The following is a 16,417-nucleotide window of genomic DNA, read 5'->3' as shown; positions in this document are numbered from 1 at the left end:
AAAGTGAAGCACGTGCGGTGTGGTTCTCCTCGAGCGGGGGTTTACAGAGTGTCTGTTCTGGGCACCCATAGGAACGAACAACATGATCCTCACAGGGCGATGCTCTGGGCTGTTGATGTTGGGGAATATCCCAAATAATGCAGGTTTGAGAGCAATATAATGTATGCGTATGGATTTAGAAAAAATGTGACTAACACCAATTTTAACCACAGGCAGTTTAGAAAAGCAAGTAGTTAGACAGCCAGTGTGTGGGCATCGGGCATTTTTATATCTCCCCCATATAGCGACTGGAATTACAGTGTGAAGTCGCTTTGTGTTATTCTGACTGACTTTTGGACATGGAAACAGATCATTTTAGTGTAAAAACAAACAAACTGTGGGCCCATTTGAGGAGGGAGTTAACACTGTAGAAAGTTGCTATAACTACAAGGAAGCATTGGATAGCGTATGTCTCTTTGATTCATTTTATTGATCATGAATAGAAATGATTTACCGTTTAAGGGGAGACACTACAGGCAAAACTCCATTTTTTCAGTTTTCAGGTTTTAGGCCAGATTGGTCTCTGAACATACAAGCTTTCACCCGGAAACAGAAAATATGCCTAATCTTCACAATGACATGTTTAAATATTGCGCTGATTCAATGTTCCCCCATAGACTTATATGGGACAATGCAATTTCAAGGGCCTTTTTCTCAAAACGCATTTTTCTGTCATTGTGGCGACGCTATGTCCACGTCAGTCGGACCTAAAGACTTCACATTTTCCAGCCTTGGACTGAACAATATTTGGAAGATTTTTTCAGAGGGATTTTTTATTATCTAATCCCTAAGCCCCATTTATTGAGTTTTGAATGTCAAAAAATAAGGCAAATTTTTTTTTTTTTACAAATTTTTCCACAAAAAAACAGCTTATTTTAAAACTAAACAAGAAATCCTAAATCCCCTCTGAGAAAGTCTTGGTAACTCATTCATCAATAAAATGAAACCATAAATTTGAATGTAGCTCTATCCATTATTCAGATTTCGTCGCCGAAAAGATGGGAAATTTGGGGCATTTTTAGGCATAAAACACCTTGTTCTTATATGAAAAGATAAAATGACAGAAAACTTGCAATGTACTTTTTTCTCACATTTATGCCAGTGATCTACAGCAACAGTTTCAAATTGATATCTGTAAATATACATTTTTTCCCCTATTCACCTGCAGTGTCTCCCCTTGACTAGCCCTTTTTAAAAGTGGACAAAAATTATAATGACATCATTTTTATCCAAACAGTTAAGAAGCTAAAAATGGAAAATAAATGTCACTTTAGAGATAGGTGGTCAAAAAAAAGAAAGTCGAGGGATGCACGAATTTCTGAAGACCCGGAGGGAACAAAACTTCTCACACAGTCAAAATTGGTCGGAATTAGATGGGAAAAGTTTTTGTCTGTCTGTATGCGGAGTAAAACTTTGGAACAAACTGATTGCAACAACTCAAGCCATGTCAAACTGAACACGGATTGAAACTGTTCTATGGACGCCCAGGTCTGGTCACGTGATGGAGAGAGTGGGGCTTCATTTGAACTTCTCATAAGGACTCTAGGTCTACTAGTGACGCCGTGTGCTTTGTTTCATCACCACTGTTGGTATAAAATGCTACAATGTGATGATAATAATCTGCTACTTGAACGTTTTAGTAACTAAGCTGCTGATTCGTCTAATTCTGTTGCGATGATGATTGATAAGTCAGTTTTGAGTCCATAGTTTGAAAGAAAATGGAAGATGTCAAATTGGAGCTTCCTTTATATTGAAATGAATACGAGCGATCGCTGTTATTGTTTACTTCCGCAATTTTCGCCGGATGTTTTGGTGAATGGTCGGCAACGGCTGATGCATCCAGGTCTCTGACACGGTTTTATAAAATGATAGATCTGTGATAGATGACAGATGATAGATCTCAAGAGAAGCAATGCCCTGTTTATGGACATTGCTTTTGCTGATTATAGGATTTTAATCAAATGTTTATCAAATATGAAAATGTAAAATGCCGACCACGGCCAACGGATGTGACGACATCGCGATCGCTCGTATGTTGATATGTCACAAACTGTGTGATGTGTCCTTGTGCTCCACTGTGGAATGCCTTTGACTGAAAAAAATGAATCAATAATCATGTTCAAAAACATGTAAAAACTCACCTCTGTCCCAATTTTCGTGGGAGTTGAACAACCACGGCAAATGTTTAATTTGTTTAATTTCTCCTGCCAGAGCGAAATACATGTTTTTCCACTTTTTTAACGACCCAACTATGTAAAAGTATTATTTACAGTCAACATTAACCAATTGGGTTACAAAAGATGCTTTAATATAATTCAGTAGTTTAGTCTAATCAATGGAATAAATTTTCCCTCTGGCACAAAAACATGCCTAAACGGTTCCATCACAGTAACTCATGTGTCCCGTGTGTATGAACCACAGCGACACGAGGCCCATGAATAAGTGATGGCCCATATGTTCATCCCGCCCGTCGGAATGTACTCAGGGCTGTAATCAGAGGGGCAGGTTTACATTGCCTTATTGTCCCGTGTTTACTTGAAATGAAATCACGCCACAGTTTGTTTAGAAGCTCACAATGCTCTGTAATTTGCCTGCGGACTCCAAACTAAAAAAAAAACATTTAAACAATTCCAGCGTGGGCGCCCCTGAGGGAATGTGGCTCCGATTTCAAACAGGGCAATAAAAATGCTTCTTTTAAGCATAGAAAGTATGTGTATCGCACCATTGAGTGTTAGCCTATGCCAGGGGGAGGCAAGTTTTCTTGACGATTTTCTTTATTGTAAATAGACCGAGGGCCGAAGCCGCTGATTATTAGCCCAAAGTAAAGCACAACACTGGAAAACTGACCATCTTAAATGAGATAAATGACTCAAAATTGCTTGAATTAAAGTTCTTCTATGTTGAATTTGAGTTGGTTTGAACTAATCCAAGATACAAATGCTATAGCGCCAATGGAACAAGAATGAAAAAGGAATAACTACTACTAGAGGTTTAATCTCGTCAAAGACCAGACCAAATCTACTCAAACCTCAGATGTAATCTGTTAATCCAAGTAGATTTGTCATTTCTTCCTTAAAACAATCTTTGTCCAGTGCACTATGCCAGTGTTGTACATAATATATGACCTCATTGGGTGCATTGACTCTAATAATGTTTAAAGTACTCTCTGATTTGTGTAAGAATGTTTCTCAAAATCATATTGGGGGCCGGATTTGGCCCCCGGGCCTGACGTCGCCTACCCCTGGCCTATGCTATGCTTTTTTGGTTGGTTATAAAAAAGGTTTGTGTTCACACATCTGGTGATCCTTTGAAATCAAAGGGGGAAAACATCCAGGACAGTAAGGCCACTTTACTTCAAATCTTTCAGTTATTCATTAAAGTACAACAGGGAAGGGTCAGGCATTTATATTACAAACTGGTGCTTTAATGGCCCTGTTTCCCAGTATTTCCCTTTTCAAAATGAAAAATCAACTGTTATAAAATCCTTCTGCAGGTTGTCAAAACAAAGCATTTAGAGGAGGACTTAAAGGTGCATTATGTAACTTTTTATGCCAAAAAAAAAAAAAAAAAAAGGTTCATATTTGTGCGTATATTACCTTGTCGTGACCCAGTAGCTGAGTGAGTGGTCAGCATGACCCTTTTACTTTCCCTCACAGTGGACTTTACAAACGCTCCAGGATCAGTTGTTTGGAAGGTTTTCACTGCAGATGGAGCCTTTCACCAGAAAACCTACAAAACTATTGATCCCGGAGCGTCCTAGAAACCACTGTGATGGAAAGTAAAGGCGCCATGCTTGCACTACAAGCTTAAATACGCACAAATATAAACTTTTTTCACATTAAAAGTTGCATAATGCACCTTTAATGTTTTTAAACCTTTTAAACCAGGGGTCGGCGAGTTTGCTCGGTGGAGGGCCGGTTTTCTTCATCGTCAAAAGACCAAGGGCCGGACCCTCCAATTGAAGCAATTGAAGTAAAGCATCACTTTCTACATATGCCAGTGTTGTACATCATATACACTGGGAAAATGTCCATTTAAATTAGATAAATTACTTCAAATTGCTTGAATAAATTTGAGTCGGTTTGAACTAATCTTAGATCAGATAACAACATTAATGCCAATGGAACAAATACATATCCCACTGGAAATCAGACAAATTAACTTTTACTGTAAAAATTAGTTATTTTTCACTTGAAATTATACAAAATAATCTAAATTAAGAAAAAACTTGAACAAAACGTGCTTGTTCCATTGGCAAGAATAGGTTTTATCTGCTCTAAGGCCAGACCAAATCTACTCAAACTTTAGATTTAAAGTAGATAATCAAGTAGATTTAAGTCATTTCTTCCTTGATGATCATTCTTTTAGGATTATGGCTTATAAGGCTGCTCTGTTAAGACATTTTAAGGAATTGACAGTGTTTTTCACATTTCTAGAGTACTTTAACAGGCATTTGATCTCCGATTTGGGTCATAATATTTCTCAAAATCATCTCGAGGGCCAGAGTTTGATGAAAGAGGGCCGGTTTTGGCCCCCGGGCCTGACGTTGCCTACCCTTGTTTTAAACCAAATATCAAGCATTGGCTTAAATGACTTGAATTGAGGAAATGTATCTTGTTTTTGTCGGTTTTCACTCATTTAGACACGAGTTTCCTTTGCTTGTTTGAGGACATTTCAGACCAGTTCTAGGGTAAATCTCGCTTGGAGTAAGAAAGTGAAATTGCCAATGAGATAAGACCAATTTTCTTTCCCCATTGGCAAAGAAAATGACCTGAAATAAGGACGAAATGTATCGAAACGAGTCAGAAACATCTCAGAACAAGTGAAATAATCTAGGACAAACGCCCAAGAACTTCTTAACTTGTCAAAACAACTCAAATTTGGATTATTTTGCTCAAATTGAGATGTTTACACTGATCTAGTTAATTACTTTTTGCAGTGTGGTTTTCCTCAAATATTCTCGTACGTCAAAAAAAGTAACTCACTGACGGCAAAGTACAGGTAAGGTTTGAACCGGTTAGTTATTTTAGTGATGTGATTAGTTTACTGAGCGGCCCATGCGAGCGGCAGGCGGCCCGCTGCAGTGTTCTCACGCAGCACTCGGGTCGGTCGGGCTGCAGACTGGAGCCTGTGTCATGTGGCGGTGTTTTCCTGGAGGGAGATCCAGGCACTGATTACAAACAGTCCATGTGCAGAGTCAGCAAAAGACACGGCTATAAATATGGACGTCCTCAGGCTACATGGCAGAATCAACAGACCCTCTGCAGACACGCTGGGAAAATCTGCTCAGGGAGATCAATCATGAGCTGAGAAACTGACGTCGAGCTCCGCTTGTGGTGTGCGATGGGGGTAGTCATGTTTTGAGGGATTTTGACTAGCGGTCGATGTATTGGGCCGATATTTGGGGATTTTACAATATCGACCGAACTAGTGCCGATAAAAGCCGAAATCTCCGGGACGGAAAGTGATAGAGACATCCCGTTTGATGCAATGGAAAGAGAAGTCAGGGCTTTAAAACGAGTCCTCCTACAACTCCCAAGGCCTCGGGGGAACAGAGAGACAACACAGTGTGAAATGGTTAGCTACAAGTTTGTTAAAGAGGGGGTATTATGCTTTTTTCAATCACATAGCACCAGTCTATATCACACTACAATGATGACGAAACCTTCTGTTGGTCTGTAAATGCAGTAAATTAGAATAACTGCCTTGTATAAAATGTCTCTTTCAAATGGCTGTAGTGAATGTCTTGAAATAGGCCTCTGTCTCTTTAAGAACCTCTGAGCCTTTCCGACACGCCCCCTCCACACGCTGTCTGTGGCATCAGTGGGATGGGGGTTCTGCTGAGGAGCAGTGGTTGGTTACTCGGCTGGTGACGAAAGGTCGGAGGCGTCTCCAGGAGGTGGGGGCGTTCCTAGGAGGACTCAGGCAAACCTCTCCCTAAAATGGCCGCCATCAGAGTTTTTACAGATTACTCCAAAATACGTGAATGTGCCAAGGCAACACTTCAGGCATGTTTTTAATGAGGGAATGACATAATAACATGATGTAAAGCTTGAAAAAGTCGATGCATAATACCCCCCCTTTAAAGTTTTGCCAAACCTCAGGTAATATGGTCATGCTGCATGTCCTTTTGAAGCACAGAACCTGGAGAATTCAACCACTGAGTTAGTTTTAACCTCCACAATTACATTGTATTGCTGCACAAAATGCCGCGGCTAGCAACAGTATGCTAATGCTAACGGCAGCACGCTAATGCTAACGGAAACGGCTGGGATAGAATCTACTGACTGAATCATCTAAAGTAATGAAATAAAATCATTTGAAAACTGTCAGTCATTAATATCGGCATCGGCCAAGGAAAATCCTCAAAAATCGACCTTAGGAAAAAACATATCGGTTGACCTTTAATTCTGATGGAAAGCTGCTTATGATTTTTGTCTTATGAAATGGTTTATCTAAACAGTTATTTGGTATCTCTAGTTTTACTTCTGTCCTGCCCTAGAAAGGACCCAGTTGACCTATTAATCCTCTGCCCCCGTCCCACAAAACAAAATCTCTCCAAAATGTTGTCGTTTATTGCGCATAAGACATGATGGCAGGGCTCCACTCTCTGATGTAGGTCAGGACAGTGTTTGCTCAAATGTATTTTGTAGAAATGCACGCAGCCATCATAGTGCATGGCCAGCTGCTGCACAGACACTCACAGACACTCACAGACTCTCCGCTCTGGGCCTTTTATATTTTACACAACAGTCAAGCAAGAGCTCAGCAAATACTAACACGCGGTAAAGCTGATCTGCTGCTATTGATTACGGGGTGAAACCAGTGAAATGACAATAACAAGTGGTGCTCCATGTGTGATCCATCTGATCATGAGTGTGATGATGTGTCCACGTTTCACTGGGAGGCCGTGGGAACATGATTAGTTCAATGGGTGAGGGACACTTTTAGAAGAAATGTTCAAACACAGAATCCACAAATGCTGGAAATGATCAGGTACAAAGGTATTAAAGGAAGGTACAAAATAAATATGACATTTTTCAAACTGGATCTAGAGCAGGGGTGCCCAAACAATTCTGTTGGCCCACCAGTGAGTGACCTATTTTTGCGCTGCGTGTGGTTAATACTAACTCAACTAACCTTCCATTCATTCTCAATGGTAAATGTGGATGCAGTACACTTTTTGGCCACCAGCGTCAAATTGGGGGCGCTGTTTCACTCCTTTCGCAAAGTTAAGGAAACACTGTTGTGGTGTCTCGGTATTTATCAATTACAGAGCGTTTTAGCATCAACTTTCACAGTTTTCCAACTTTTATTGGAAAGGTTGTTGACCTCAACAACAGCATATGTTAAAAATGTAGAATTAGAAGAAGAATTGATGCTGATCTGACACTTTCAAAATAATTTAATGTGGCATTTTCTTTGAGTGAGCGAATGAGGTAAAGTTACTGTAGGTGCTGTAGATACAGGTGTTTTGTTGGGTTTTTTTGTAGCCTGGCATCCAGACTAATCTCCGATGTTTATTCATTAATAAACAGGAGACTAGTCTGGCGACCCTGTCGTAGAAAAACTACTGCTTGAGGCGGGACTAATGTGGGACAACCGAAGCGCAGCAGCCAATGAGAACGTAGCGGATGTGACGACAGAAACAGCCACAAGAAAGTTGTCGTCATTCGGACATTTAACAATGTCGCTCCTGCCACACGGAGTTCAGTAAATGACTTCTGTCGTTTATGTCAGAAAAACTTAAGAATACAAGCAAACCGGAGCATTACATGAAGTGGCTGCTTGTGTTGAAAAACTACAAAACAAAGGCGCAACAACGTGGGAGCTGCTCTGATTGGTCGGTAGGCTCCATATCGCTGCGTCACTTCCTTTGAAAGCGCGCAGTGGAGTGTTGCCAGACCCTCTTCTGTAAAGAAGCGGAGTCTGGTTGGCGAGACTAGTTTTTTTGCATTAAATGGCTACAATTGTTGATTTTGTTTTACTAAAATTAGGCTTTTGCCATAGCATGTTATTTGCATAGATAGAATCAAATGCAAATGTAGGCTATAGAAAAAATAAAAGTAAATAGAATAAAGTAGCTTTATAATTTGCAGTTATATGTGTTTTTCGTGCTTGACATCGTCGTGTTTGGCCCGCGACTCACAGGCACTTTTCCAGAGAGACAAAAAGTTTGGGCCCCCCTGATCTAGAGCCTTCTTTAGTAAATTCGGACAAATCGTTCCGGTATCGCTATCGTAAACCAAGTATCGTTAAAGTACCCAGCCCTACTTTTGGGCTAACTTTTTTTTTTCCAACATCGATCAAAAGAGATGGTGGTTGCCATAGCTTTGCATGACTGAATCGTGCTTAGGGGAACTTTCTGATGTCAATGATCCGCAGAGAGATCATGGCTGCATTCTCCAGTGTGAAGACAATGGCCTCACGTGCACACGCCTGCTGTCTGTGTGTGTTTACAGGAGTGACTCTGTTCGTGGCTCTGTACGACTACGAGGCGCGCACCGAAGATGACCTCAGCTTCAGGAAGGGCGAGCGCTTCCAGATCCTCAACAGCACGTAAGCACCGGGGAGAATGGGGCTGTTTGAGGAGCGCAGGGGGCTCGACCGACACTCATGTATGTGTGTGTTGGAGCACAATACTAGCAGATTCACCAAGGTTGTAGTGTTTAGATAGTAGCAACAATCGGACAATTAGAACCCACAGGATTAAAACCTCAAAAAATAACGTTTTATTGTGAGACAGAGCTGGCATTGAAAGCACTATACCTGTCTTTTCTTAATGGATCAAAAATTGTTTTGTCCTCCTTTTGTATATTGTAAACTCAGACATTTTAGGGAAAACAATGTGCAGTTTGTGTCAGTTTGTGTCAGTTTCATGAACTCACAGGTTTCTGTGAAAGTTACCCTGAAAAGTCACCCTGCAAATTGTGAAATGTGCCAATAAACCTGTCCCGGGGAAGAATTAGGATGCTACATGTTAGTAAAGTTATGAATGAGTTTGGACCTTCCTCTTTCATTGTTTGTCAAAAAAACCAGGTACAGGGCCTTTAAGGTTCCAAACCTTAAGATTTGGGGCACGGTTTAAACCTCTCTGAATTTCACCCGGGTGAAGGTTTCACTGTAATACCCACCGATCTTTGGCCCTCCACACTTCGATTATGCGACCCTCAAGGAAAAAAAAGTTTGGACACTCACACACATTTAGAAAGTAAAATAAATATGGCTTCACGCTGTTCACGTGTTGAGAACATTTCTCCTCTGAGAATAAGAGGCTTTGTCAGCAACTAACAATATCTTACCCACAGACTGCATTTAACCGCCTCTCTAGAAGGGAGGATTTACCATGTCATCGGTAAAACCCATCTTTATTCTAAAAAGCCAGATGTTGACACTCTGTGGGGCATAGTTTTGACACTGCTCTTTGGGCCGTTGTCCTTCTCCAGATTAGCCTGGCCAGCCAGACCTTCCTCCTTTCTGTTCTGGGACTTTTCCCGCTGCCAATCATGACTCAACACGCCTTGTAGCTCCAATCACAGATGCAAATTTGTTACAGATCACTCAAGTCACGTGTCATTCAGAATTTTTTTGACTTCTCTCGCCTCCTGGAATTCAAATTGTTGAGTTGTTCGCCCTTTCATTTGGCAAAACATGGACATTTTCTGTGCAATATTTGTTAAATGGTTTCGGTAAGTCACCATGTTGAAGGAACCGTGCGTTTCTCTGATTTGTGAATGACGGCCTCCTGAACTCATGCACTGCAGAAATCGTCAAATCCCAGATCACACATCTTTGTAAACAGGGGCGGACTGGCCACATGTCCATTCTGGAAGAGCACAGAAGGGCCACTGGCTCTAGGGCCACCGGTCTGGCCTCTCACTTTACCTTACCCTTACCCCCGGGCGAAACCGAGCTTTACCCAAATCCAAAAGCTTAAAAGAAAAGCATCCAAAAACAAAAATGTGCTGGAAAAACAACAAAATGTGACGAAAACGTGACGACAAAGCAATGAAAAAGGCGATGAAAAAACAACAATAACATGAAAAAAAAAGTTACTATCACTTTTCTAGATTTTAGCTTTCAAATGAGACGTTACAGTGTTGCTCTCCAGTCAAGAAGCCTTTAGATTTGGGCAAAGCCGAACTGGAGAAAATGCTCTCGGTTAAGGTTGACATGTGTATTTGTGGAAGTGTCACATTTACGCTCATTTGGGCCAGGCTGACCAGAGTCCAGGGCTGTTTTTCAGTCCCAGTCCAGCCCCTGTTTGTAAAGCATGTCTGGCCAAGCTAACCCTCGGTATGTTGAGAGTTGAGAGTGGCTTTTTAACATATATATGGGTGGAACCAGAGAACCTTTTTCTATGATGGAAACACAAAACATCACACATCTATATTGACGTGTAAAGCAGCATATGTCATGTATTTGTATATGTATTTGTATGCTAATGTGCGCTTGTCTGTCCTGTGTCAGGGAGGGGGACTGGTGGGAGGCGCGCTCTCTCACCACAGGGGGCACCGGATACATCCCCAGTAACTACGTGGCCCCGGTGGACTCTATCCAGGCCGAGGAGTGAGTGCGACATACTGAAAAACACCACACGTGTGCGCTGATCATATGTAAATACAAACATGTGTCCTTTCTGTGTCCAGCTGGTACTTTGGAAAACTAGGCCGGAAGGACGCGGAGAGGCAGCTCCTGTCCAACGGCAACGCTCGGGGCACTTTCCTCATCCGCGAGAGCGAGACCACCAAAGGTATTCCAAACAAACAAACAAACACGACGTGCTTTCTTATTTGTCCGCAGTCATGTTTGTGACTGGAGCATGTTTCTTTGGTGGAAAGCTTGTCCTCAGTTGTTGGCTCGCCTGAACAGTGTGGCTGGTGCAAACAGGTTGGTGTGGGAAGACAACAAACCAGTGCTTTGCCAAAAAAAACAAAGCAGCCAAATGGCAAATGCAACGGTAATATTTGAGAGAAACCAGGAACTAAAGCAAAGCCTCGGTAGTTGGAGACCCAAAAGCTTTCCTGTAGTGGATATAGTTTTCCATTTATAAAATTCCGTATTCATAAACCACCCGAAACGTGGTTGGTTGACCCTCCATCTGCGACTGCATTCAATGAATTCAATGAGAATGATGAGAAAGAAGAGTTATGTGTGCCGATGCGACCGGTAATACAACACATGTAGGAATCTCTGTGACGCGAGAGGAGGCTTCGGGCACGGCCCGCTCGTACAAACATGGCAAATTCGCTGCAATCTTAAGTTCAGATCCTGACAAAACATTAGTGTCATGTCTTGTTCTCTGGTGCCTGCACTCACGGCGATAAGTAGGAAATCAATCAATCAATTAATCAAATTTTATTTGTATAGCGCCCAACAACAACCAGAAGGTGCCCAGAGCGCTTTCCAGGATAAAAACAAGAATCACAGTAGACAACAATAAATACAAAAACACATAAAACAGCAGTCGAGTCGGTGGCTCTATATCGAAAGCTTTTCTGAAAAGATGTGTCTTCAACTGTGATTTAAAAACACTCAGCTCTGTGATGTTTCAAAGCTGTACCGGAAGTGCGTTCCTCAGCTTTGGGCCTTGCGCGGCAAATGACCGGCCTCCAAACCTTTTGTATTTGAACTTGGGAGTGACGAGGGAGGTGTGATCAGAGGAGCGCAGAGTTCTGGCTGGTTCGTAGACCGTTACTAATTCGGCGAGGTAGGCCGGGGCCAGACCATTGATGGCCTTGAACACAAACATCAGGACCTTAAACCCCACCCTAAACACCACCGGGAGCCAGTGGAGAGAGCGGAGGACTGGGGTGATGTGTGAGCGTCTGGAGGTGTTGGAGAGGAGACGAGCTGCTGCGTCTCCTCTCCAGCTGCTGCGTTTTGTACCAGATGAAGTCGACTGAGGAGTGATTGGTTAAGTCCAGTGTAGAGAAATGAAGGAGGGGCGGCGCAGAAAGAGAAGATATGTCTGAGCTGGAGTTCGCTATGGCTGCAGGGGCGGAGCAGAGAAACTCAGGTTCTGGGGCGAGGGGGGCGATGGTTTATTTGGTAGGGACAGTGCAAGTTAATGAACAAGCCACACCGGATTGTAGCCTTAGGCTAATTTTCATCCGTTGTCCCCCATGCGCACTCTCAAACACACTCTCATTCATCCTGGCCTATTGTACATGTTTTTAGTGGTAGGGGAAACCGGAGTACCCAGAGGAAACCTATGCAGACACGGGGAGAACATGCAAACTCCACACAGAAAGGGCGGAAGATCGTTCCAAAGCATGGGAGCAATGATTTTTTAATTTTAATGAGCTACGTCTCCTCCCTGTTTTTTTTTTTTTTTCAGGGTGTACCGGCCACACCCACGTGGAGATCCTCTTATCTTTCACAAAGACTTTACACAGATGCGGATACTTTGGGCTCGGAAAGGGGAGGGTCAGCATCACAACACTTTTTTGGGTTTTCAAATATTCGCTGCGATCTTCACATTTTACATTTTACACCTGGGCTACAATCAGTTTATGGAGCCCAAGTGAGTGCATTGCGTGTTTCGAAGTTGATCAGATGTTTTCCCTCAAAAAACGATCAGAAAATAGTTGATGCCCACTTTCTTCCTACCCCCACCCCTTCTGATTGACAACTAGCTTAGACATACAGTAATTCTGTCCAATTTAAGATCCTTTTAAACCTACTTAACCATTTTTCCTCTACTTAGCGCTCATTTGATCTTGATCTAGGCCTGGTTTTACTTGGAAGGTGAACTATTTTACATTAAAAGTTTGAGATCTTTTCAGTTCACTGCTTTATTTCCTTTACTGCAGTCTTGAGAGCACGTGTAGATCTCTTTCTTTTCTCTCTCTCTTCAGGGGCCTACTCCCTCTCCATCCAAGACTGGGACGACATAAAAGGAGACCACGTCAAGCATTACAAAATCCGCAAGCTGGACAACGGAGGCTACTACATCACCACGAGGGCGCAGTTCGAGACGCTACAGCAGCTGGTGCAGCACTACTCCGGTCAGTCCGGCTTCGGAGCTGCTATTTACTCACAGATATCCCTTGAACCTAGCAACCCAAACCTTTTTTTTCCCCCTTCAGCGAGGGCCGCGGGGCTGTGCTGTCGGCTGATCGTCCCCTGCCACAAGGGCATGCCGCGCCTCACCGACCTGTCTGTCAAAACCAAAGACGTGTGGGAGATCCCGCGGGAGTCCCTGCAGCTCATCAAGCGCCTGGGCAACGGGCAGTTTGGAGAAGTCTGGATGGGTGTGTACACACGCATACTTAGCATGTTGGGTCATTTGGAGCTGACACCCAGATAATGTTACCTACAATCACATGTTTAGCAGTGGATGTTTTCATTTGCTTTCCGTCTTAGTCGTTTAAGTCCAGATGGAAACAAAGCTTAGTGTATTTGTTGTTGCTTAAAACTGATAGGTACAGAATAGGCACATGTGTAACAGTAAATTTTGGCCCGAAGTCAAGCTCAGGACTAAACGCCAAAATATTTTATCAAGCCAGCCTATCATCCGAAATCAGCGTTTTTGGGGGTCTGTGATCAAACATTATCCAAACCAGGTCAAAGAGTGGAAAGATCTCAAAACGCCGTTTACGTGGCTCCATCGTTACGCCGTCTCAGCGACTTTTTTTTTTTTTTTTTTAAAAGGAACACAGCGCCGGCGTTGTGTCTCCATTGTTATCCATAATCTGCATCAAAGGGATATTTCAGGATTTTTGACATAGGGCCTCATTTCCTAGTTATCCAGAGTGTTGCTGATTTTTGGAGATTTTTTGTAATTCATGCAGTTCTTATATTTGAAGAGTTAAGTGGCGCTAGGCTAGTGCATGTCTATGGTGTCAGCCAGCCTGCATTAAAAACAGTGTGACCCGCTCCACAGGGCACCTGAGGCAAATCACTTATAACACCAGACTAACTGTATAAATGTCTGTGTCGATATAACTGACCTTGCATCACATGAATGATCGCATTTTGAGGGACTATTTTCTAGCAGATCACTCCGCCGCTGCGTAACTTAGACAACCACGAAGCTGATGCTGCTCAAATATAAGGTCTTTTAAAAGCAAAATGGTTAAAATTACTCAATGGACACAGACATTTATATGGTTAGTCTGGTGTTATAAGTGATTTGCCTCAGGTGCTCTGTGGAGCAGCTCAGACTGTTTTTAATGCAGGCTAGCTGATACCATAGAAATGCGCTAGCCTTGCATTAGCCTAGCGCCATGTAACTCTTCAAACAGAAGAACTGCATAAACTACAAAATATCTCCAGAAATTAGCAACACTCTGGATAACTAGGAAGTGAGGCCCTATGTTAAAAATCCTGAAATATCCCTTTAAAATGACTTTTAATGCACCTGTGCCTCAGGGCGAGCCACAGGTGACACGGAGAAAAACATGGCCGAGTTAGACTCCATTCAGTCTGTGTTTTTGGGCTTGGAAAAGTCCGGTCGCTGACGATATTTAGTCCAGTGAGCTCTGAAGAATAAATTCACCTGTTCAGAAAGTTTACTGGGCACGCGCCATCTGCAGTCCTTTTTTCTTTCGTAGCTCCCCAGCGCCACACACAGGCCTGGCAGATGAATTGCGGCGTTTTCACTGAGTCAGTGGCTGCAGACATTTAGTGAGCTGGCTCCATGTTTACAGAGAAAGTTTCTGAAATTATCCGCGTCTTGTCTTCGTGTGGATATAGCCTTGTGGTGCCGCAATATGTTCATGTGCAGTAGTGCAAGCTATATAGACTACCGTTCCAAAGTTAGGGGTCACCCACGCTAGTTCTATAGCCTCTCTAATCAGAACAACAGTTTTCAACAGCATAATTGCACAAGGGTTTTCTAATCATCAATGACCCTCTAACACCATTAGCTAACACAATGGACCATTAGAACCTCTGCACACCTATGTAGGTATTCCATTAAAGAGGGGGCATTATGCTTTTTTCAATCCCATAGCACCAGTCTATATCACACTACAATGATGACCAAACCTTCTGTTGGTCTGTAAATGCAGTAAATTAGAATAACTGCCTTGTATAAAATGTCTCTCTCAAAATGGCCGTAGTGAATGTCTTGAAATAGGCCTCTGTCTCTTTAAGAACCTCCTGACCCTTTCAGACACGCCCCCTCCACACGCTGTCTGTGGCATCAGTGGGGAGGGGGTTCTGCTGAGGAGCAGTGGTTGGTTACTCGGCTGGTGACGAAAGCTCGGAGGCGTCTCCAGGAGGTGGGGGCGTTCCTAGGAGGACTCAGGCAAAGCTATCCCTAAAATGGCCGCCATCAGAGTTTTTACAGATTACTCAAAAATACGTGAATGTGCCAAGGCAACACTTCAGGCATGTTTTTAATGAGGGAATGACGTAATAACATGATGGAAAGCTTGAAAAAGTCGATTTTACATAATACCCCCCCTTTAAAAACACCTGTTTCCACCTAGAATAGGCATTAGCAATGTATAGACCGTATTTCTGATTCATGCAATGTTATCCTCATTGAAAAAAGCTGTGGTTTTCTTTAAAAAAATAAGGACATTTTAAGTGACCCCAAACCTTTGAGCAGTAATGTATATGTACCTGTAAACATTGTAATTAATAATGTAGTAAAATAATCTGTAGGGTGACATAACAAGTCCACCCCAGATGTCATTCTTAATATCATGCTGAAGAGCATTGACTAATCAAGTCAGATAAGTGGTACCATTTTGTTTGCAACTAAGATCAGAAGTGGTGTAGTCCAAGACCTGGATTAGCGTGGTCCTAGAGCAGCGGTGTCCAAAGTAAAGCCCACGAGTAAAATTTGAACCATCAATTAGGCCCGTAAGGGGGCTACTGAAATGTGCAGAAACTGTATGGGTTCAAATTCATTTGTGCAGTGTCAGTGTTTGGAAAGAAGGCCAAAGCAGTCATTTCTATGTAGACTACGCCGTTTTCACAGCTTAGTTTGTGTTTCTTTAGTCATGATTTACACGACCAGCACCTCTCTCCCTGAACCTGTTGCGTATCTTTTCTTCAGGTACCTGGAACGGGACGACCAAGGTGGCGGTGAAGACCCTAAAGCCGGGCACCATGTCTCCGGAGTCCTTCCTGGAGGAGGCCCAGATCATGAAGAAGCTCCGCCACGACAAGCTGGTGCAGCTGTACGCGGTGGTGTCCGAGGAGCCCATCTACATCGTCACAGAGTACATGAGCAAAGGTACACGCACACATCAATATTACATACATGCAACTGCCATGACTCCCACTCACTCATGCAACATTTATGGACAAGGGGGTGAGTGCTGCACCTGTAACTGGCCATGTTTGTTGCCATGGTGACAGATGGCAAATGGACTCTGTGAACTGAATCTGGATTTTAAGACCTGCAGCACAAATCGCT

The 16,417-nt window shown here is 42.8% G+C and overlaps 1 protein-coding gene across 1 annotated transcript in view; it reads left to right on the top strand.

Moving 5' to 3' along the window:
* fyna (FYN proto-oncogene, Src family tyrosine kinase a) overlaps positions 1 to 16,417 on the top strand; it is a 54,248-nt gene that overhangs the window by 28,690 nt on the left and 9,141 nt on the right. The window contains exons 3-8 of the mRNA XM_079573210.1: positions 8,502 to 8,598; positions 10,510 to 10,608; positions 10,689 to 10,792; positions 12,900 to 13,049; positions 13,131 to 13,295; positions 16,055 to 16,234. Coding sequence (XP_079429336.1) covers positions 8,502 to 8,598; positions 10,510 to 10,608; positions 10,689 to 10,792; positions 12,900 to 13,049; positions 13,131 to 13,295; positions 16,055 to 16,234 — 795 coding nt within the window. The remainder of the gene's footprint in view (positions 1 to 8,501; positions 8,599 to 10,509; positions 10,609 to 10,688; positions 10,793 to 12,899; positions 13,050 to 13,130; positions 13,296 to 16,054; positions 16,235 to 16,417) is intronic.

This window comes from Gobius niger (assembly GCF_951799975.1).
Source record: "Gobius niger genome assembly, chromosome: 16".
Lineage (NCBI taxonomy): Eukaryota > Metazoa > Chordata > Actinopteri > Gobiiformes > Gobiidae > Gobius > Gobius niger.
Note: the sequence above shows the minus strand (reverse complement) of the source record. Positions and strands in the feature narration are given on the sequence as shown.